Source organism: Balaenoptera borealis (assembly GCF_965194805.1).
Source record: "Balaenoptera borealis genome assembly, chromosome: 14".
NCBI classification, from domain to species: domain Eukaryota; kingdom Metazoa; phylum Chordata; class Mammalia; order Artiodactyla; family Balaenopteridae; genus Balaenoptera; species Balaenoptera borealis.
Window position 1 is genome coordinate 62,517,736 of NC_138875.1, and position 24,419 is coordinate 62,542,154.

General features: G+C 47.7%; 1 protein-coding gene across 4 annotated transcripts in view; it reads left to right on the top strand.

Annotated features, from left to right (window-relative positions):
• The window catches only part of GNAL (G protein subunit alpha L), a gene marked incomplete at its 3' end in the record, with an annotated part of 92,648 nt that overhangs the window by 9,592 nt on the left and 58,637 nt on the right, over window positions 1–24,419 (top strand). For 3 of the 4 annotated variants that reach the window (XM_082354854.1, XM_082354856.1, XM_082354855.1), the window contains exons 2-4: window positions 9,967–10,039; window positions 10,712–10,766; window positions 11,034–11,153. In XM_082354854.1, coding sequence (XP_082210980.1) covers window positions 9,967–10,039; window positions 10,712–10,766; window positions 11,034–11,153 — 248 coding nt within the window. Of the gene's footprint in view, window positions 1–8,701; window positions 8,977–9,493; window positions 9,736–9,966; window positions 10,040–10,711; window positions 10,767–11,033; window positions 11,154–24,419 lie in introns of those variants that run through there. The other variant, XM_082354857.1, reaches the window with a different exon arrangement.

Here is a 24,419-nt window from a genome sequence, read left to right on the forward strand (position 1 = left end):
GAAGTCCCGCCGTGCATTTTAATTCCAACCCAGAAAGATTGCCATCTGTTCTTTTCTTAATTGAAATATAATTCACATACCATGAAATTCACCCTTTTGAAAACTGTACAGCTCAGCAGGTTTTTAGCGTATTCACAAGGTTGTGGAACCATCACCATTACCTCATTCCAGAACATTTTCATCTTTCCAAAAAGAAGCCCCCTGCCGCTTAGCAGTCACCCCTCCCCCTGCCACCCCTGACCACCACTGATCCACTTTCTCTCTTTATGGAATTGTCTGTTCTGGACGTTTTGCATAAAAAGTCACACAATATGTAGTCTTCTGTGTCTGGCTTCTTTCACTTAACAGGATGTTTTCACCCATATAACATGGACCAGCACTTCATTCCTTTTTATGGCCAAATAAAGTCCACCGTATGGATCTGCCACCTGTTACTTATTATCTATTCATTCAGTTGGTAGATATAATAGCTAAAATGTGTGTCTCCACTTTTTAGCTATTATGACTAATGCTGCCATGAATGTTCGTGTACAGGTTATTGTCTGGACATATGTTCTCATTTCTCTTGGGTGCATATCTGGGAGTGGAATGCCTTGGTCATATGGTAACTCTCTGTTTAACTTTTTGATGAACTACCAGACTATTTTCCAAAGCAGCTGAATCACTTTACATTTTCACTGGCAACATGTGAGGGTTCCAATTTTTCCAATTTTTCCACATTCTCATCAACACCTGTTATTGTCCATCTTTTTTTTATTACAGGCGTCTTAGTGGGCGTGGAATGGTATACCATGTGCTCTGGATTTGCATTTCCCTAATGACTAATGTTGCACATCTTTGGGTGTGCTGATTGGCCATTTGTGCATATTCCTTTGAGAAATGTCTGTTCAAATACTTGGTTCCTTTCGTAATTGGGTTATTTGTCTTTCTGTTGTTGCGTTGTAGTAGTTTCTTAAATATTCTGTCTGCTGGAGCCTTTTGTTCTTAACCACGTGTAACTCTGCACCTTATGCCCTAACCTGCAGAATATCTGTTCAATAGTGAATAACGTCAAGTTTTGCCTCCAATTTTATAATTTTAATTGCCTTGTACAATTGCCTTGCAATATCAAGAGTCTTAATTCCAAGTTTCTAGATATGGACCTTACCAACATTTACATATTTATCGAGGGGTGGGTATGTGGAATTTTCTAAGACGTCAATATACTTTGAAACACTGTTTTATCAACGTAAATGTGAAATCAACAGAACCCGATAGTTTATGATGAACAGGATAATTTAACAGCAGTAACACAGAAATACAGGGACATCGGGGGGATGGAAAACAGCGGCCTTAGGAAGAGGGGAGGGAGGGAAGGGATGGGTAGGGGAGGCTGTGTATTTTGAAATAGGCGCGTTGTGAGCTTTGACTAACTGACACGTGAGAAATTGCAAACAGAAAAGGAGAAAAGAAGCCGGGAAGGAAGCGAAGGTGGGGCCGAGCTGTGGGGACCCAGGGCCTCTCGAGGCGAGGCAGGTGCGCGCGGCCGGTCGTTCCTGCGTCAGTCGCCAGGTGGCGCTGCGGCGCGGGAAGTCCGATGGATGGGCAGCAGCTGCTCCCGGACCGCGGTCCGCACTGCCCGCCGGGCGGGTAGCGGGGAAACCGGCTTGTACTGAGCTCCCAGGTGTGAGTGGTGGTGCTGGGCGAGAGGTGAAAGCGAAGGATGCCCTGCCAGTGGCAGAGCGGGCCCTGGAGGGGGGGGGGGACCCCACTGACAGGGCCCTTACCTGTGCACACCTGCGTGCGGCAGCATCCCCCAGTGACGGTTAAAGAGGCGCCTCCTTTGTGTGGTCCCTTTTATCTCCTGGGAATAATTGTTCTGTGTGCCCGTGTGATGCTGTACATCCCCAGATAGGTCATGCACCTGTCCATTCTGCACGACTGTTCCCGCCATCTCTGTCCCAGGGAGGGCACCCCGCCTCCTGACGACCATCGGTTCTAGTTTTGTCCGGCCTGTAATCAATTCTCCACGTAAAACTTGCCCCATTACTGCCCTGCTTCTGACAACTTTGACTTCCGGCCGTCCTGGGGATAAAGAAGCATCCCTAACAGAACCCACAGCCGGACAGCGTGAGTCGTGACTCCTTGGGGCAACACTGGCCATGCCATCAGCACTGCATAAATACTCGGGGAGACCGATGATAAACTCCACACAAACAAAATCCAGCTCGCCAGCAGGCAGGAAGGAAAGGAACCAAGAAATGAGTGAGAGGGGTTCTCGCTTCTCTATGACTGATGTTATGTTCCCTTCTCCCCCCCCCCTTTATTTATCTCTTTGTTGTTGGCATGGACACATGGTATTTCTATATTTTTCAGTGGCTTAGACGTCACTCCTGTCCTTAAATACCTTGGTGCTGAAATCATCCCAAATTTGGCCAAACGGGAGCCCCTTCTGTCCGGTCTTGTGTTCTCAGGAGGTGCCCCCAGCATTTGAAAGCACTTTCCTACTTTCTGGAATAACAATGTTCCAGATTTATCTGTGGCTCCCCTGCCCCAACCCTGGAATCTGCCGTTTCTCTGAGGAGGCCTGGCTCCTCTGGGTTGTGGGTGATACTGAAGACCAAGGCCTGGGCACTAGGTGCGCTCACCGCCACTGGCGTGTCTAATGCCTCGTCTTTTCAGCAGACAGAACAAGGGAATAGATGCGTGTGGCACATGCACAGGCGTACAGTGTACACACACACGTATGTGCACATAATCACGGATACATACATACATACTCTAGACATCACGAGCTCATTCCGATCACTACAATTCCAGTCCATCCCACGGGCGTTCCTTGCGTTTCCCCATTCCATGTTTGTCCGTCCTCTTTCTCTGAAAATCCTGGTTCTCAGTAACCACCTCAATGCATCTGTCCACCTGCCCCGTCCTGTCATTCACGCACCTAAGGGTTTGGGATTTGCGCTCAGAGTCTCCCTTTTGAACCTCAGTCTTGAATTTATCTGTCATCTAAATTCATCAAACGGTTCCTACTTAATGAGCAAATAAACCACGAACGGGAAATACAGACGATCCCTAGGCTCTGTCTCCCTTGTTCACAGCCCGCAAGCTTCAGAAGAGCCCATGCAACCTTCCTGGGAAAGGCCCATAGTTCCCACCTATGATGGAGCAAGTTCATGTTCTGTTTAATTTCATATACAGGTTGACATTCTATTACAAGGAAAACTGTTGCTTTAGACTCTGTAACTGAGCCAAATTCTAAAAGAAACCAGTTGCTAAGGCAACTGAGCGAAGAGTTAATTAATTCATCAGTCATTATATGCAGATTAATCTGCCTGTGTTAGCAAGGAGGTGGGCTTGTTTCATTTCTTGTTTTGGAAGAGAGAACGGTGCGATTTTTTCCCCACCAGTCAGAGTTCCTTCTGGAAAGGGCTCAGGTTTGGGGATCAGACAGAGCTCCACCCCCATCAGGCCCCTGTGGAACCTTCAGACCAACAGCCTTCTCTGCAAAGTGTGGATAATCTTGTAGCTGTTGCAATGATCTGATCAGATGAGCCACTAGAAACAGAGCATCTTTCAGTGTCTTTTTAAAAATAAGACGAAGGGTGACTTACAAAGGTTAGCACACATCGCTCTAGGGAAGGAAGTGACATTTTTCTTCACTTGTGTAATTGACCACACACCCCTATGTGCTCCCACTGTAATCTCTACAGAATCCCGAGGACTTGATTGCACGTCTGCCCCTCTCTCCTAGCCGTTTAAACTGCTTGCGATCAGGGACAAGGTCGAGTTCGTCCTTGTAATCTCAAGGCTGCGTGTGTGTCGGATTCAAAAAATGCTCTACGGTGAGTGAATGATGGAAACTCACCGCTTTACAGGCGCCCTTGGAGCCTCCTTCTGACTCCAGGGTCTGCATCGCCACCTGCTGGTCAGAACTATAACTGCAGTAGATGTTTGTAAAGGAGGAATTGAAGTCACGTGGCTGTAATCGGAAGCCTCAAAACGAATAGCGGGAAACCACCAGAGAGAAGGATTTCTCTCTTCAACCACGGTCATGATGAAGACCCTAAATGTAAATTTTTTTCTTGTCTTTTTGTGGTTAAATATACATAACGTATAATTGACCATCTTAACCACTTTTAAGCACACAGCTCAGTGGCGGTTAAGTACATTCTCGTTGTGCAACCATCACCTCCATCATCTCCAGAATTTTTCATCTTCCCAAACTAAAACTCCGCCCCCATCAAACATTGGCTCCCCTTCCCCCTCCACCACTCCCTGGTAACCACCATTCTACTTTCTAATGCATTCAGTTACCACCTCGCGTCTTCACACCAAAACTAAACCCCTGTCTTCGGCACTGAGTTGCGTCTTCCAATGAGGATATTTCAGTCCTGGGTTTTTGGACACAGGGTGAAGTCAAAGACAGTTAACATACCTTTCCTACTCATTCGCTATTTGGGTTTTTTAAGCCATCAGTTAAAAAGACTGCATCCCTACCCTTTATGGATGGCAATTCTGAAAGCTCCTTAACACTACTTTGCTGTAGGAGTTGGGGAAAAAAAAGAGAAATTAACTCAGTAAATTCTAAAATATTTGATTGCAGAGTGCTATGTACAGAAAGGGAATGTTGAAAACGTTTTCCTACTTTTCTATTTAAAAATGTAAAAAAAATTCACAAGATTTTTAAAGTGTGTTGTGATTAGGTCGTGGGGTAAACTTGCTGCTGAGAATGAAAATAATCCACACAGACCATTTCCACCAAGACACTAAGAAAGGAAAGAGAGAAAACAACTAACTGCAAGGTGCTAAATGACAGGAAGCAGCACGAGGACCGTGTGCTCACCGGCCACTCTGCCGGGGCCCCGGCTCTGGCTCCGGCTCCGGCTCCGCCAAGTTTGTTTACAAAACTAGGCGCAGCTTTTCGTTTCTTCGGCCCGGTCACTGCATTGAGTGAGGGTTCGCCTCTCCCACTCTGCTTTGTTCCTCCTCTTTAAAATCTTTCAATATACCTGCTCCAAATGCCTTAGAGTGCAGTTTTGATCTTTAGTAACCTTTACAGTATAAAATGCTAGACCGGTTATTAACGTTTTAAAACATTGATTTTTTAAAATTAAATTCAATATGTCCCCTATCTCATGCCATACAGCATTCCAGTCACTTTCCAAACTGGCTCAGCAGCTCCTGGATCCAGGCCAGTAGTGATGTGAAAAAGTTCCTTTGAATTTTTCATCTTGTTAATTAAATTTCTGTGGAGGTCCTCCTTATAACGGGAAGCAAATTTTGTTCTCATTGTTATCAACGAGGACTTGCGTCCAGCTAACCAGAGAACAGCTGTGATCTTTTCGACATTTGCCAACTTCTGTCAGAGGGGCTCAAACAAAAACAAATTTCAAAATCGTTATTCAAAATTCACAAAACTATGTACAAAAGAAATTAAAATAATTCAACTGTCAAATGCACTAAGACTTCTGAGACACCTTGTCTTAAATATCAACAAGAGCAGGAAAACACCACTTTGTTTTACGTTTGCCCTTTCGCCCCAAACTTTGTGCCTTCCCAACCCTCCTTGCTGCCCAGGGCATCCCCCGCCCCAGCATCTCCCCGCCTGGCCGCCCCCTCTGCTGGCAGCGCGCTGCTGGCGGCCCTTCGCCTCCGCAGGTGGGTGTGCGCTGCGCGAGTGGTGCTGATGCTGCGCTGCCGTTGCCTAGCGACAGATGCTGGCACTGCCAGCTCCAGGCTGCTCCCCAACAGCGCCGCTCCCGCGCTCCAGGTGAGCCAGCAGGGATTCTGGATTCTGATCCTAGGGTTCAAAACTCAAATGAGGATCGGTTTGCCAGACCAGACTAGGAAAAGGCCAGGTGACTGGGGTTTTTTTTTAAAAGTGTCCTTTTTTTTTTTAATTAATTTATTTATTTATTTATTTTTGGCTGTGTTGGGTCTTCGTTTCTGTGCGAGGGCTTTCTCTAGTTGTGGCAAGCGGGGGCCACTCTTCATCGCGGTGCGCGGGCCTCTCACTATCGTGGCCTCTCTTGTTGCGGAGCACAGGCTCCAGACGCGCAGGCTCAGTAGTTGTGGCTCACGGGCCTAGCTGCTCCGCGGCATGTGGGATCCTCCCAGACCAGGGCTCGAACCCGTGTCCCCTGCATCGGCAGGCAGACTCTCAACCACTGCGCCACCAGGGAAACCCCTTAAAAAGTGTCTTGAGCTCCTACCTGATAATAGACTATGTAAAGATGGGCTTGGCATTTCTCAACAGAAAGGTTGCATCGCTGTGTAAGCACGTTGCTTTTACGTTTTGGAGTGGTTAGCAGTGTTCTGTGCACTTACAGTGCAGACGCTGCAGCCACGCTGCAAGGGTTTATATCCCAGACGCACCTCTTATGCACCCTCTAACGTTCTGTAAAATAACGGTCACAGTAGTTCCTTTTAGGGTTATTGCAAATACTAAATAAATTGCTCCATGGAAAGGATTTAGCCCAGGGCCAGTAATCACTGGATAAGTCGTAGAAACGAGTTATTTTAACCCTAATTCCTAGATATGAACAAGTGAAACCCTTTTGCTATGTTTTCAGGGTTCCAGGTTCTAACTTTTTTCTCCCTTTATAAGTTTGGTGGGATTTGTTTTGTCCCCTTCTCTTCCAGCTAACAATTTATAGAAACCTTGGCATTAAAAAAATAGACAAATCTTTTAAAACATCCCACCGCACTCTGCTATTTTTGTACACCTGTTCTCGCCTCCAACTGCCCCGTCAGCCACTGAACAGGCCACATGGATGTTGCCGTAGGTGAATGCTTGTGTTAACACAAGGAGTGAGGCCTCACAACAGTGCTAAACAGTGTCCCTCCACAAGCTAAAACTCTTATCCAGCTCAGAATATGGCATGGCACTGCGTGTTTGCTTCTGCTGTGTCAAGAAGAGACACTACTGCTTTTGTTTTTTAAAGAGTATTGTGATTTGGGTACAGTACTAAACTGGACAAGTATTTTATGAATTTAAAATCTGATCGTGAAATTCCTTTCGTGAGAACCCACACTTGGAGCGGGAGTTATCTTTGGCCTTCGTGAACTTGTTCATCCATCAAAGACTCAAGGGGCATCTCCCCGGGCCAGGCACTGAAATGGGCACAGCCCAGCAGGTGTGAAGTGCAGGCTCTGCCCCGGCCCTCACTGGGTCCCAAGTCCAGTGGACATTTGAAAGAGCAGCAAACAAACCATTACAATGTAAGGTGCTGTGAGATGCTGGAGAACAGAGAAGGGGGCCTGGCCCTGACTGTGGAAGCAGTGGTGAGGCAGGAAGGGTGACTAAGAGTTGGTCAAGTGAAGAAGGGGCCACACATCTCCCAGAGAGTGAAGCAGCGCATGCACCCACGCCATGCACTCGGGTGTCCACGTGCAAGGGGTCAAAGGGGGGCTGGGGCAGCGCCAGGAAGGGAGGACATGAGAGCTGAAGCTGAGGAGTTTACACGGACCCAGTCTTGATGGACCGTGGCTGGGGGCTTGGCAGTGGTGGGGACAGTGATGTGAGATTTGCATTGTCACTGTGGCAGCACTGTGCAGGTGAGCCGGAATATGTGAGCAGGAGGCCACTTGTGACATCCAGCCTGGACAGTGACCATGGCAACGGCAGATGGGGTGGAAAGAACAGGAACGATGTTTAGGAAACGCACCCAAAGGAACACGGTAACTGTGTTTGCAAGAAGGAAAAGGAGTCAGGAATGACTGCCATGTTCTGGTTGGGAAAATCAGGGGCCTTATTCACAAAGAGAGAGAGGAGCGCGCTGGAGGTGTGTGTGGGCACGGGGAGGAGATCCTGGAGGCACGGAGGTGGAGGTGTGCTTGCCGCCCTGGTGGTCAGGAGTGTGGGCTGGGCTGGAGGTCTGGTGTGGCCGTCGTCGGAGCCGCGTGTGCAGAGGATGGGGGAGGCAGTCAGCCCCCGAGGGCCAGGTATTAAGGGGACAAGGGCTGTGCTGGGTCTGAGCCGCCTCTCCACGTGGAGAGTGGGCGGCAAATCCAAAGACCACGTCGGGGAAGCCGAAGGACCCGGGAGACTCCAGGAGAGTCAGAGAAGGTGAAGACCACAGTTCCTGGGTGAAGTCTGACCCCGGGGGTCTGCTGATGACCCCGTGAGAGTATTTCACTGAAGCAGGTGGGCCGAAGCCAGGTGCTGGGAGCTGAGGCGTGAACGGGAGGTGGGGAAGGGAAAAAGGAGTCAGGTCCCGGTTTTAACTCGGAGCCGCGCGGTGGGCAGGAGGACACGGCGGGGCTGAGGCAGAGCCTGAAGCTGTAGGATGGGCCGTCAAATGGGACAGAGTTGAACGTGTTTGTCCGCCCGACGGAACAATCCGTAGAGAAGGGAGGAGAAGAGAGCGGGGAGGCAGGTGAGGCCCGCGCGGTCCAGGGCGCAGGGGCAGGGGCGGCAGAGATCGCGGTCCGTGCAGGAGGCCAGGCGTGATGACCGCGAGGGAATACGGTGGAGCCGGAGGGGAGTGAGGACTTGACGGCGGTGCCAGGGCCCCTGGCCTGGAGACCCGAAACTCGTACCAGCGACGTACCGGGAGGCGACCTCCGCGGTCACGGCTCTGCGCCCCCCGCGCCCAGCAGCGCGGATGGGGAGCGACGGGCACCCGCTCAACAGGTGGAAACCAGCAGCCGCCCTCACTGGTTCCGGCAGCGGTGCCTGGCTCGGGGCCACGGCGTCTTCCAGAAAAGTAGCAAAGCTGCTCAGAGCTCGCAGAGGAGAGCCGGGGGCGGGAGGTACACAGGAGGCTGCGGGAGGCGGCGTGGGTTTGCTGGAACCGTCTAGAACGGTAACGGGGGGAGGCGGGGTGCCCGAGCCCGGCACGGACCCTCCCCCTGATAGAATATGCATGATCATGCGCGAGGCCTCGCCCGCCGGGAGCCGGAGGCGGCGCGGGATCCGGGAGCGCACGCCCAGACCTAGTGCCGCTCGGGCTGCGAGGGAGCCGCGCGCCGCGTCCGGACCGCAAGCGGGTGAGCCTCCGCGGGGGCCCTTCGAGGGCGGCCGCCACCCCTCCAGGCCCCGGGACCCGCGGCCTGGCCGCACCCGAGCCGGCTCCCCTCCCCAACGCGGAGAGGCCCTAGGGGCTCGGACCCGGGATGGGGCGCGGGTGGCCGGCGGGTGTTCGCAGTTATTGGCGGGGATCCGGTGCGCTCCGTCCCTCCGCGCCGCGTTCGGCCGCCACCGGCGGGGCCCGGGCACCGGGCCGAGCGTGCCTGCTCGAGGTTCCCCCGGGCAGCGCATCGGGCGCGGGGCGAGGGGAGGGCCAGCGCCACCCCGCTGGCTCCGGCGGCCCCGGCGCTCTTGGCCCCGTCTCCGCTCACTGCTGTTTATCCAGCAGATAATTCTAAACAAGTGTCTTTAAAAAGTAGTTGGCTCCGCGCATCTTCCTTATGTCCTCTGAGTCGGGAGTTCGCGGCGGGGAGGGGGAGGGAGAAGAAACGCCTGTTTCGATCGGAAAACACCGAGAGACCTGAGCATCTCTTTCAGCAGCGAGGAAGAGGGGCCGCCGCAGGATCCACACACACCTACAACTCTCTACTTTTGTGCAATTCCTAACTGCGCCTAACGTCCACGCAAGCGGGCAGGCATGGGGTGTTTGGGCAACAGCAAGACGCCAGAAGACCAGGGCGTCGATGAAAAGGAAAGACGCGAGGCCAACAAAAAGATCGAGAAGCAGTTGCAGAAGGAGCGCCTGGCTTACAAAGCGACTCACCGCCTGCTGCTATTGGGTAAGGCGGGGGGCTCGCGGCGGCGCCCGGCCCGAGCGGAGCGCACGGCCCGGGGCGCACGGCCTGGAGCGCGGAGAGGGCCGGGCGGGCAGGGCCCGCGCCCCCGCAGACAGCGAGAGCGCACCTGAAAACGCCCGCGTGGGGGCAGGACACTAGTTCAGTCTCGGTTGGCGTGAGAGATGGCTACGGTGCCCGGCCACAGATCACAGCATTCTCTCTGTTTGTTTGTAGGGGCTGGTGAGTCTGGGAAAAGCACTATCGTCAAACAAATGAGGATCCTGCACGTCAATGGATTTAATCCCGAGTAAGGAATGACCGATTTCGGGTTTGCAATTTGCCAACTGCATGCAAATTTTGTCACTGCTCTCCCGGCCTCCCCAAAGTGTTTTCTCAAAACAGTTAATTTGATCTTTGAGTCGACCTTTGGGGTGGGGGGGGATATAGAAGTAAGTTGTTGAATTTGGCATATTTAGGCAAATCCTTCTTCTGGTAGCGTCTACATCAAAATAAAATCACTTAACAATATATGATTTATTAAATACTCTTGAGGTATTGATCTGCATTATTGGTATTGTGCTGAGCATGCTTAACCAATGTGTCTATATATACTTCCCTCTATCATTTGTCTGCATCTATTTCAATTCAACATATGGATAGATTCAAATAAAATATATTTACAGGTGTAGACTTGTAGTTTTTATATGCAATAGTCATGATGATTTTGCCATGTTACGTAAAACCTGTGTGGTTGTCTAGAGCTAGAGATTGTGGTGTGTGCACGTTTGTTTAGAGTCCAAACCAGAAAAGGTGGATGTTTTCCTTTTCCACATAAAAAACTTTGTGCTGTTGTCCTGGGGCTGATGTTGACCTCTGCTAGTACCATTGTAGACCCCCTGCAGCTGGGAATATAAAATCCCACTCAACTGATTTGGGGCAATGTGTAAAGTTAATTAATAACCATTCTGTTTTCATACAGGGAGAAGAAACAGAAAATTCTGGACATCCGGAAAAACGTTAAGGATGCTATTGTGGTAAGGATTTTTTATTTTTTTTTTGGCCCCGCCATGCAGAATGCAGGATCTTAGTTCCCCGACCAGGGATTGAACCCATGCGCCCTGCAGTGGAAGCCACTGGACTGCCAGGGAAATCCCAGGAATTTTTTTTAATATTTATTCAGTAGTAATGTTGCATCCTCTGCTCCCTCAAACTGCGTAGACAGAAATTATGCACTAGATTGCCACACATGGAACCTAAGTGGTTTATTTATCCATGTATCTTTTTCCTTCACTCCACTTTAGACAATTGTTTCGGCGATGAGTACTATAATTCCCCCAGTTCCACTGGCCAACCCAGAAAACCAGTTTCGATCAGACTATATCAAGAGCATAGCCCCCATCACTGACTTTGAATATTCCCAGGTAAGTAAATCCTTACTGAAATATTTTAAATGGTGCAAGGTGGAACAGTTTTTTAACGAGGTGGCTTACTGAGAACCAACGTTAATATTATTTAATCTTTGACTTTCTTCAAAATCTAGCTCTGTGCTTAGAAGTGCTTCCCTCCATACCCAAATATTAACATGTGTTAAAAATATTAAAGGCAATAAGATTGTAAAAAAATGCTTTTATGAGTATATCGGTGGGGGTGATGATCAGGAAGACAGCATACCTCTAAGAAATATTGATAGTACCTTTTCCTCTGTGTATTCCTAAATTAACAATTAAGCCGTTTCCCAGATAACAAAAGAGTAGAAATTACATGAGCAGAGAGAAAGGCTTTATGGTATGTGACTGCATCCTTGGGAGTAATAGAACAGAATTCAGTTCACTCTTAAGACGTGCATCCTTCAGCTCAAATGAGAGGCGCATGCCAGCTGTAGGTCATACATGGATCACTTCTGAATGTTGACTGTATCCTGGGAAAATGTGATTTACTTCAGCTCTGCAGGATTTAGGGCTACTTTTCTAATCACTTGGATGGCAATGTTGCTTATGCGAAAGGGTGTTATGAATATTAGTTTTCTCTTGTTTGGTGGACATACGTTTCTTTAAAATATCGTTATTTGGTAATTTGATTAAACATGTCTTGAAGGAGAAAAGAGTTGTTCTATTTCTCAGAAGATCATTTTTGTTAACGGTTGTGCCCAAAGAGCATGTGTGTGTGTGTGTGTGTGTGCATGTGTACTCCTCCAAAACAGTATTTCAAAGTCTCCACTGCCTGGCATGGTGGTCTTGAGACATTTTTCATTCTCAGAATCCTCTTTTCTGAGGGAAGCTGTTGCAGGACCCAGTGTGTAAGACAGATGGGCCCGTGTGCCCCTCCCCTCCCCTTCAGTAGAACACACCTGCCCTGTAGGCTCTGTATCCAGATGGCGGATAAGAATTATGTTTTAAAGCTTTTTTTTTTGCATCCTCTCATGTGATTTTTGTTTCTGATAAGCATTCCCATATAGCCAGTGAAACTCCTAGAATTTCTAAAAAGACAGAGTTAGCGATGGCGAACTACCTAGAAAAGGGGGCCATGCCAGCTGGCGTGGCAGGCACACTGTTTTTTATTTAACTGTGTCTTTAACTGAGTGGCATGGAGGGGGCTCAAGGAGATGATGGGGGGCCAAAGCCATGCTTCAGCCAACTGGAGCTCTGGGTCCTCCCAGCTCACTGTGATGATTTACATATTGGAAAAGTCACCCAAGACTGCAAGGTGCTAGCTAAAATCAGGTTGTTCTTATTCAACTTCAGATTTACACATTTATAGACATGTATTTGAGTTCTAAATTTTGTCCTGCATGCTTGCCTAAAATTCATCATAAAACATTTCCTATGTGGTTCTGATGAAGGAAAAAGTTATTCTTAGCATATAAAGAGAAATTAGCATCAAGATGTGTCGATCTGTCACATCTTCTTTCTTCTGTTTATGACAAACTCACACGTGACAAGAGCTCCCAGATTCTATCTGAAATCCAGTAACTCCCACGTGGGTTACTAAGGAATCCAAAGCACCTAATTTGCAAATGTGTTTTTGAGCTATAGCATGATTTTTTTTTTTTTTATAGAATTTTTTTTTTAATTTTATTTATTTATTTATGGCTGTGTTGGGTCTTCGTTTCTGTGCGAGGGCTTTCTCTAGCTGCGGCAAGCGGGGGCCACTCTTCATCGCGGTGCGCGGGCCTCTCACTATCGTGGCCTCTCTTGTTGCGGAGCACAGGCTCCAGACGCGCAGGCTCAGTAATTGTGGCTCACGGGCCCAGTTGCTCCGTGGCATGTGGGATCTTCCCAGACCAGGGCTCGAACCCGTGTGCCCTGCATTGGCAGGCAGATTCTCAACCACTGCACCACCAGGGAAGCCCCTATAGCATGATTTTTAATAAAAAAAATAAAACTCAAGAAATCATTTGCATTGAAGGCATGTATTTTCATATAGATATGTTGAGGCTACTTAAAAATGATTATCGGAAACCATAATTAACTATCAATAAAATAAAAGAGAATTGGGAACCAGCAGGTGCAAATGCAATTATAATACTTTTTCAGAGGTAATACTTTTTTTGGTAGTTTTTAAACCTACATCCTGTTGTCATACGTGTCTCTGTCCGTGTCAAGTGAGATTATGTTTACAATTGAGCCTACACTTATATAAATGAGGAAATTAATATCTAATATATAACTTTCTTCCTGAAAATTGTGTTTTAATGTGCACACAGTTTTCAGTAACACTTATTCTATAGTACTCTGAAATATTCATCACTTATATCATTAGATTAAATAGTTCTTGAATTTATGTTTTGATGATCCCCTTAAAAGTGACATTAAGACAAATCTCTGACTTACATACTAATAACACTTGGTACATTTGAAGACAATTAACTTCTGTTTAAAGAAAATGTCTATTGTAAAACTCATAAAAGTAGAGCTAACTCAAGTATTTCAATAGTAAACATAACACGAATTTACTAAGTCTAGTACTTTTTTTTGGATTAAATCCTTGAGAAAGTCTGTGTCGCAGTCCAATTCGTTGAGGATCTTGTTTATTTTCCTGTAGATCTAGAACAATTTTTGAACCAAATATGTCCTATCATTAAAAGTTAATTTCAGAGTTATTTAATTTTAGAAGGAAAACTTAGAAGAATGTTTAAGATTCTTCTTTATTATTAAGAATTTGAGATTCTACGTGAGATTACTCTTTATATTGAAAAATCTACAGTATCTTAGTGGAATCCTAAGAATTTCCTCTAAGAATGTCACACTTGGGTTTACTCTTCACATTATCTCCTACTTGAATTTCAGTTGAATTATAGAAAGAAGAGTGAGGCTGGCAGGTGGCCTGCCTAGGGGACGGTGCCGGGAGAAGTCAGGGCGAGCATCAGGGGCCAGATCTCGCTGGCCTCTTAGGCCTGGTCTGTCCCAACCTGGGAGGGCTCTGGAGCCTTCTCAGAGGGGATTTTCGTGACCTGAGTGTTTTATCAAGGTCACTCTGGCCTTTGGCGGAGACGGGCTCTGGGGAGGAAGAGGTGACTCCTGTGACAATCCGGATGGGAGACACCAGGGCAGCCTGGGTGGGCTGGGGTGGCTCACTGGCCGTTGCCTGTTCACAGCGTTTTGCTCGTGAGCACGCCAGATCACCTCCGCTCTGGACAGGGCTCCACCCGGGACCCCTTCCTGGGACGGTGCCCCGTCTGTGCACCCAGCCCGTCTACACGGGAAGTGGTAGGAAATACACAGGCTCAGGTGGTGGTCCTGACAGAACGCACATCACCTGATCATTTACAAAGTGGGAAAATATTGTGGTGGCCCCCGCACTTCCCAAAACTCTTCGCATAATACCGGACAAAATCACTGACGGATTAAATTGGAGTATTAACTTGTTTGTTTGGTATTTTCTTCCCAAAATGTGGTTATGTTATTAGCTCCCTTAAAAGTGTGTTTTGCTGGCATTTTTAAGGGTCAGTGGATAAGTGAGGCTTAGTGAGAAATGTGAAAGCGGTCCGGTCAGTCAGTACTCTGTTATCACCACCCGTTTCCTAAGTGGACGTTTATCCGAATCGCATGTGGTCACACACCCGGAAAGCAGGCGTTACTCTTCCCAGCAAACATTTGCTTGGGGTGCAGGCTGGCTCGCCAGAGCGGACCTGGCCTTCCCCGGGAGGCTGCCTGCCCACCGTGGGCCTTGGCTCCACTTCAGAGCAAGTTGTGACCTGGAGCAAGAGGCCTCCCGCTCGGCGGACAACAGGGTGGGAGCTGGGCTTCCTGAGGCAGCGCTGCGGAGGGCGATGGGCTGGAAGCCCTGCCAGGTGCCAGCGCCAGTGGCTCCCAGCTGCCCCTCCTCTGGGGAGTATATGCAGAATCCTGATTTCACACCATCCAGGCTAGTAGTTTTCCTTGTGATATTTTAACCAACTGAACCCTCTCGCTCCCCCACCCCAAAAAGCCTTTGAAGCCCACCATATAAGTCAGGTAGGAGTGCCCAGGCCACAGCCCCACGGGGACCCCCGGCATCTGCCCTGGACCCCACCAGGCACCGTCAGAAACCACAGGGGGGTGGGGTGGCGGGTGGCGCTGGAGCCAGACCACCTGGGCCCAGATCAGACCCGTGGCTGGATCTGAGCAGTGTCCCCAACGCCTCCCAGCCTGCCTGGGGGTGTCTCAGCTGTCCCCAAGGGGCAATCCTTGCCTCTCAGAGCACAGAAGCCCAGGTGAGAGCCCGCCCAGGTAACCCCTGCCTGGTCTCTGCCACCAGCAGCCCCCAAACACTGAGACACTGTATATGGCAGGCACTTTGCTAAGTGTTAGGAACACAGAAAAGCCATGAATCAGAAGGTCTTGCCATATAGTGAGAGACAGATCATAAACAGAAAATTCCAATACACCATGGTAGTGCTGTGAGGCCACAACAAAGAGGAAAGAGGACTTACTGTCTAAGGAAGTACTCAGGTACCCTGCTTCCTTGTCAGAAGTACAAGCTACCCGGACTAACACATCTATATTAACACATCCAGGATTCTAGTCTTCTCAACAAGTATGACCAAAGAGTCGACCAGAATTGCCAACACATTATAGTTTGCAAAGTCCCACCCTGCCCTCTTCCTCTCCCTGCACCTTAGTTTCAGTCAGATTCTCCTAAACCGACCCTGGTCCTCCTGCTTTGCCACCTTCTCTGCCCTCCTCTGTCCTGCCCTCCAGGTGGCCTCACCGGCCACAGGTTCTCTGAGGCCCGTGGACGCACCTGTATTTGCGAGATCTCGGTCAGACCTTCCACCTTGCCCCTGGGGTTCCAGGTCCCGCCCAGTTTTGCCACAAGTTCCAACAAGCTTCTGGCTGTTCTTCCAACCGAGCACTCCCCCACACGCCTCTGCCTTGTGCTGCCTGGTGATGGGGGCCGAGCCGGTCCCCACCCACAGGGAGCTCACACTGAAATGTCCCATTTCCAGAGCCGGTGTCTTTTCAGGACACTTATCAGCATTTTGAATTTTTGTAAATAAAATATTTAAAATGTCCTAGGGTATGTTCTCTAGTTATTTAAAAAAAAAAAAAAAAAAAAAACCTCATCCAGAGGACGCCCTCTGTCTGTGCCCCTGGAATGTGCTCGGGGGGCTGGTCTGTGTTGGGAGGGGGCGCTTTCTCCATCAGAGACCTGCCTCCAGGCCTCCCGTGGCTTCTGTCCAAACACCGCCAGGAGGAGGGTGGCTCAGACAGTTAGCGCTCGGATCCGTCCTGCACGTCCCGTGTGCTGGGGAAAGGAAGGGCTGTCCTTTTAGTAAAATATCCCTGTTAGATCATTAGGCACACTAGGGCTTCACTGAAGATACTTTTTTAAAATTCCGTCTTCTTCTTTGAAATATTATCATAAGGGGTATTCCTAATAAATAATAACTGTTTTTTTGAAGCAATTTTCAACTTACCCCCAAAATGCAAAAGTAGGACAAAGAACTCCCATACCCCGCACCCAGATTCATCAGGAGGTAACCTCTGGCCACATTTGCTCTCTGGCCCTGACTATACTAAAACACACCTTTACAAGCCATTTGAGAGCTGGTTGCAGCCATCATGCTCCCCATAAACACTTCAGTGTGTATTTCCTACAAACAAGGCCCTCCACTTATGTAACCAAAGCACAGTTATCAAAATTAGGGGATTTAGCATTAATACAATGTCTATTCAGATTTCACCAGTTGTCCCAATAATTATAGTGAAATTATGGTAATAATAATAATGCTGATGGCAACCCTGGTCAATAATCCAATGCAGGGTCTGGTGGCCTTCCCAGTGGCTGGGAACATTAACTCTGGTCACTTAGTGAAGGTGGGGTCTGCCTCTTTCTCCTCTGTAAAGGTACCTCCCCACCTTGGAACTCATGAGTATGTTTGGGGAATGTCCTTTGAGACTGTGTAGACACCCTGTTCTTTTCAAAGCTTCCACACTCTCATTTTAGCGCACTAATAAATTTCATCCACAATAAATACTTAAGAGGGAAAGCTGTTGGCAATTCTTGCAACTATTTCTAAATACTATAAAGAGAAGTAAATAGAGTGTGGAGCCTGGTGCCGCCTTGCGCATGATAAAAAGCTTGTCATTCGTGCTGTTAACAATCAGAGTTTGTGAGGGTCACTCAGAGCAGCATCCTCTTATCTATACCCTCACGGCGGGAAATCTGGGCTGAAACCACGTGACACATTTTCCCTAAAGTATTCTTCCTTATAGAAAATACACTCTAAGGGTTACAAAGTAAGGCAACATTTTAAAAAAATTCCTTGGAGAAGGTGTCACTGAAACTTTAGATCCTTTGAAAGTGTGAGATTTTTGTTGTCAAGGTTCCCCTCAAATTTGGATGCATTGGAAGTTTGTCACCGGGTTTCCCAAAGCAAAGTTCACTTCTGAGGACACTTGCACTTTTCAGAAGCATTTGACATTAAAAATACCTTAGTAATGGGACATTTTGTCCTTACCATTGCAGTTTTTTTTTTTATTTTATTGAAGTATAGTTGACTTACAATGTTGTGTTAATTTCTGCTGTACAGCAAAGTGACGCAGTTATGCATATATATATATATATATATATATATATATATATATATATATATATACTCTTTTTCATATTCTTTTCCATTATGGTTTATCCCGGGATATTGAATATAGCTCCCTGTGCTATACAGTAGGACCTGGTTGTTTGTCCATCCTATATATAATAGTTTGCATCTGCTAACCCCAAACTCCCAATCCTTCTCTCCCCCAGCCCACCACCCCCTTGGCAACCACAAGTCTGTTCTCTATGTCTGTGAGTCTGTTTCTGTCTCGTAGATAAGTTCATGTCATATTTTAGATTCCACATATAAGTGATATCATATGGTATTTGTTTTTCTCTGTCTGACTTACTTAGTATAATAATCTCTAGGTCTATCCATGTTGCTGCAAATGGCATTATTTCATTCCTTTTTATGGCTGAGTAATATTCCTTACCTTTGCAGCTTTATGTAACTCTGAGAGAAAACATTTTTACCTTTTCATCTGTCTCTCCGGAAACGGAGGAAGGAGCAGAATGAGTTGATTTTCTTGTGTCAAATTAAGGCTTGAGTGAGTCAACACACATGGCTTATGACACAGGTACATGAGGTTTTCAGAAGCAGAAAAATGAAGTTGCTCCTGAGAAGATTCCTTTGAAACACTGACTTTTCAATTTTTTAGCTTTGCATGAGAATGTCATCCATGAATATGTGGGTTTTTTCTTCACCTCTTAAAATAATCCCACACAGTTTTTATCCTGTCCTTTATTATGGCATATAGATTGAATTAAATCAACTTCACACATAACATTCTCACTGCACATAGTAATTTCATGTTTTAACTTGTATTTGTATTTATTTGAATAGGAAGTGTCTGTGTGTGGCACAAAATCCAAAAGATAGGAAAGAATGACAAGTCTCTCCTCACTCCTGCCCCCAGGCACCCACATGTCGTCCCCAGAGACAGCCAAGGTGACGTAAAATCGACTTAGGGTCCTCGAAGAGCAATCTTTTAAACATACTACTTTGATCTCATAGCAAATAGTTATAAAATGGCATTGCAGTTAATCTTATCAGTATGGAGAAAATATCCAGCCTGAATTGCCAAGTAAGCATTTTTTCAAATAACATTTAACATTAAAGTAAATTGTATTGAAACCGTTTTGATGCCGAGACAAAGTGCCAGAGTGGATGGTGACGAAAATACAGAGAGGTTTATTAGGCATCCATAAAATATTGAGATTTTAAAGTACAGAAGCTGCAGGCGTCATCCTTTGAGGGAAACCACAAATGACATAGTTAAGCAGAGCAGGACACGGGAGGGCACTTGACCTCTGGGTTCTGCGTGGTGGGTGACCTCTTCGGTCTGACCCCATCCCGCCTTGGCTTTAGGACACACCGTCTCCGCCCACACCCAGCTTCCTTTCACAGACCTCGTTGGAAGTTTCTGCCCAAGAGAAAGCCCTAAAAATACGTAAAGGTATTTTCCATGTCCTATTCTTCTGAAAAGGGCAAGTGTCCCCAGGTGGGATGTGCTTTCCTCCATCTGCAGGTCATTCCCCAGCCCTGGCTCTTTCCACCTTGAAAACCCACTTGCCAATTTTTCTTCTTCTGTCTGCAAAGCTCAGATTCCCGAGAGCACAGTGTTCACGCTGTATGTTTGCCCTTATTTATTTATTTATTTATTTACTTATTTATTTTTGGCTGTGTTGGGTCTTCGTTTCTGTGCGAGGGCTTTCTCTAGTTGTGGCAAGCGGGGGCCACTCTTCATCGCAGTGCGCGGGCCTCTCACTATCGTGGCCTTTCCTATTGCGGAGCACAGGCTCCAGATGCGCAGGCTCAGTAGCTGTGGCTCACGGGCCCAGTTGCTCCGCGGCATATGGAATCTTCCCAGACCAGGGCTCGAACCCGTGTCCCCTGCATTGGCAGGCAGATTCTCAACCACTGCGCCACCAGGGAAGCCCCTGCCCTTATTTAAATAGTGATTTGCCAGGGTCCGTCCTGAGCACTCAGTAAGCACCCAGTTAATGCTGAGTGATCAGAATAACTAAAGAAACAAGTTATTGGCCGCTTTTAAGTCCCTCCAACTAACAAGGCTAGACTTACTTAGAAAGCAGATTATGTGTCATGATTCCAAATGCTTAACTTTTACGCCTGTCCTTTTCTCTGAAGCTCACATCATGACTAGTCATGTTGAGTTTTGCCAGTAAACATGCATTTATGGGGTGTGGTAGTCTCTTCCCCTTGCTTGGCACGGCATGTGGCATATAGTTTTGCTCCGAAAACGTGCTCGAAAATCACGTGTTTGCCATGTGCTCAGTGCTACACTTAGGACCATGAGTCACACTAAGACACTCTGAGTTATGACTTCTCACCTCCAGAAACTTATGACTTAGTGAAGAAACAACATGTTGTAATGTGTAACATCTGTAACATATAATATGTAACATAAAATTAATGAACAATAAAGTATCCTGTAATGTCAGACTACCTTCTGTGGGGTAGACTGGAAACTCTGTACCCATTCAGGGAAGAAGACCCGTAAGAACTACAGGTGCTCAGACCACAGGCTTAATGACCACGCCCCGGGGGAGAGGGGCTTCCTGGGCTAGTAATAGTGTCACCAGCAGAGCAGTAAGAACTGAGGGTCGTGGTGGGGAGGACCCAGCACAAGTCAGAGGTGTGTGTTGAAGGGAGACGGAGCATTACAGAGGTGGGACATCGACCCCCAAACTAACTGGCACGCTCAATCAGATGAGTGTTGGTAGAAGAATGACAGTTGGTATTTGAGCTTTCATTTTTATCAGCTACAATGTTAAAGGATTTATGGAGTTATCATTTACTCTCATCCACGGCAGTGTGTTCATTACCCAGAAGAACACCTTTTACTACAAGTTGGCTGATTTGAGAAATTACTAGGAGGTTCCTACACCACTTTCCCAAGCCTCTACTCCTTAGTTTCCCAAACTCTCTCCTGAATTTTAGACATTGTCTAAATGTCCCATTGCTTTCCATAGTAAATGATGATATATCATTTCAAAGTATTCAGTATTAAATTTTTAAGGGTATTTTTAATAGTTCTTAAACCATTGTATTTTTATTTGTTTCTTTGTTAAACTGTGTCATCACCTCCCAAAGAAACTAAAATGGCACCAACTGGCATCTTTAGCTGCTTGAAAGAATTTAGGTGATAAAGATTATCATCCATGTTTCTGATTTCTACGGTTAAAAAATTATAAGTAGTACATCATATCCATATCATCACATAAATTCCTCTAATTCACTAGAAGTTAAAATCTTTCAAATCAACCTTCATCCGTTTTATCTAAAGAGGCATCCTATTCGATTTTTCTTTCAATGATTGCCTGATATGTGTCAGGAACTGTGTTAGGCGTTGCAAGTACCAGCGTGAATGTCTGCATGCCCGTGAGGAATAACAGGGTGCAGAGTTCAGTAAATAATTAGGGAAGGTTGGCACATGGGTGCAGGGGAAGAGGGATTGCTGGTGAGGTTTGGGTGGCTCTGTCCCAGGGGAGCCTGGACTGGGTTGTGAGGAGTGGACAGGTCCACAGGTTGACCGGGGGCAGAGGGCAGTGTGGCCAGAGTGTACAATGGGGGATGCATCCAAGGGGTCCATCTCCCAAATCCCTACGTCATATGAAGAACTTAGAGAGTGTAGCCCTGCAGAAGTACCATGGCCGGATGGTCTTGGAGTCCCAGCCCTCATGAAGCTAATAATTTGGGTAATTCAGCTGGAGACTTTTACACTAACTGCAGTGTTAACATTTCATAGTATGAATATTATGGTAGAAATAAAAACACCAGTGCAGGTAGTAGAAAAGAATTATGAGACATTTAAATGGTTGTGCCTCAATAAAAAGATTGCTTTACATTGTTCTGGTTGATTGTATGGAGAGTACATTTGGAACTACTTAGTATTTAAGCTAAATTCCTAGTCATGCTTCTCTTTGGTTCTCTTTACCAAGAAGTCTGGGAGAGTGAGCGTGTGAGGCTTCTGCCTCCAGCCTTGTTCTCTGCCCCCTGGAGCCCCCAGCCCTGCTTCTGCGTCAGCGGGTCCTGGGTCGGGCACACCTGACAACCCACCTGATGTTGACCGTGCCCCTTGTCTACATTCTGGCGGCTGCTCCTTGAATCTCGGCCTTTCAGCTGGTCGTGACTTCAGGGTGTTTGGTCCAAGTCTCACTTTGTAGACCGGCACAGAGACTTGGTTGGGGGCACCCAGGCCTGCTGCCCTGGAGGTCGGGCCAGGACGACAGTCTTCTGATCCCCATCGGTGGTCTGCTCACCATCCTCACCCATGTGTGGGTCGGACCCACATTTGTACAGAGGAGTTTTATGATCTGTTCAACGGAAACATAAGAAATTGCCCACGTGTGGCCGTTTTTGACCTACAACATGGCCGTTTCATAAGGTTCAACCTTGTGGATTTCGTGCCACCCGTCAGCTTCGGTCCCTTCGGTCGCCTGGTCCCTTGCCCTGCATCTGTGTGACGGGTGCCCCTGAGGGGTCCGGCTCTGTCCTCTCAGTCCTGGGCTCCCTCCTCAGGGCTGCCTTTCACTCTGGTCACTTCCGTCACCCCCACCCCCAACCCCGAAGTGCTTCCCTCCCATCCCGGGTCTCTTCCTATGTTTGGGCAGAAACCTTCCAACCAGCCCTGTCTCCTGGGAGACCCCCCACCGTGAGATGAGGGGCAGCCCCAGTGTCCCCCGCCGAAGCCGTGTGCTCACATGTCCCACGCCCACTCCCCACCTGGTGCCTCTCATTCCTGCGCCTTCAGTGCTGGTTTAGCCAAAGCCACAAATTTTGGGTAACTAAGCATGTGATGTGTTTGCTTATCTACAGTTGTAACAACTACAGGTTCACGCAGTCTGTTGAAAGGATTTTGTGTGAAATCACCCCCAAAGAGCCTCAGTGTATGTTGGGGTGGGAGAGAAACAGGATGCTCTCTGCATAACAAGTCTCTGAAATAATTCCCTTAGTCGGCTTGGTGTCCTTTCTTGAGGCTCTTTTTTGAAAAGAAAGGAAGCAGAGTAGTACCAAAACTCTAATCATAAGAGCTTGACATATATAATTATATAAAAACCGTTGTATCTGAATCATTCTGGTGGATACAGTAAAAGTTCCTCAACCTTGTGGCTGAGGATGCAGTCTCTGTGGTTCCTGTCCCGTATCTGCCTCCTGCTGCAATCTTGGGAAAGTTGAGGAGCATCTCTGGGCTCAGTTTTCTCATCTGTAAAATGGGGTCAGTAATAATGATGTCTGTCTCATGAAGCTGTGACAGGAATTCAATACAGTCATGCATCTAAGTGCTCGGGACTGTGTTTGGATGCTGCAAACATCCAACAAACGTCAGCCGTCATCCTGGTTGCCCTTTCATGTGATATCTGTAAATGTACGTACACTGCCTTCTGAGATGTTGCCACATGCTAAGCTTTGGAAACTTCACTCAGGGATTTTGCCATCAAATCACGCAGAGAACCCTGTTGCTGATGAAGGGAGAGTTGAGACCTTACATCTCTCCTGAGGATGGCAGTGAGCTCTCAGTGTCCTTGCTGGATTCCTGAGACCAGCAGGGCCCTGGGGAGCAGGGAGACGACGGGAGCCTCCACGAGGCTGAGATGGAGCCCGACCGTCCCCGCTGTTGGATGCCTGAGCTGCACACAGGCTGCCCCGTCTGACGGCACCTCTGGGAGTGGTCCCAGAACAAGCCTGTCTCTGACTAATGGGTCTGGCTGTGGTGTTTGCAGGGGCCTCTCTTCTGTAGCTTTTCCAGGATTGGGTTGCATGGGCAGAGTCAAAAATTCTATATTCTGCAGAAAACGTTTTGATCTGGGATAAATTCATAGTTTAGAATAAAAATGTAAAGAAAAACAAAACTGGGATTTTAAAATACATAAAAGTCTGTCAAAAATTTTTTTCTCCTCCTCGGTTTTCATCCTTTTTTGGCAATGTTGGTCAGTCAGCTTGATACAAGTGAAAATAAGGCCTCAGCTCCCAAAACCCTCAGGCCACATCCTGTCCTGAATCCAGTGGTCACAGCATCTCTGTCATCCTCCCTGCACACCTCAGGAGGCAGGAGCTCGGAGAAGGCAGTTGACTGGTCCAGGGTCAGAGCTGGGATCTGGGAGCAGGAGGTCAGGGCTGGAGCCCGGTGGTCTGACTCTGGAGCCTGCTTTGGGGCCTTCCTGGGCTCGGGAACTGCTGGTCCATCCTGATCGCTGGGTCAGCCCCGTTCCAGCTGAGGGGGTGGGGGTGGGGGTGGGGCTTGGTCAGGCCACGTGCAGCCCCACGGAGCAGCCTGGAAAGGAGAAATTTCCTGGAAGAACAGGATGTTCTCTGGAGTCACTCTGGTCCACCTCTAGTGGTGCTGTCAACAGTCAGCTTTGGTGGCCACTCAGTTCTCTTAGGAGCAAAAATGCAAGTGAATGAAAATGAAAGTTGGGAATTATTGGATCATTCACTCATTCAAGTAGAATTTCCTGAAGGCCTCCTGGGTGAAGGCTAGGGTGGCCTGGAAAATGGAACATCCCAGTGACCAGGACATGGTCCTGCCCCGAAGGACAGTTCATTCACCAGACTTTCACTGCAAGTTGGCCATTGCCACGGGCACACTCTTGCAGCTCTGTTCATTCCCTTGCATCATACTGCAAACATTTAACTGTGCAGTCAA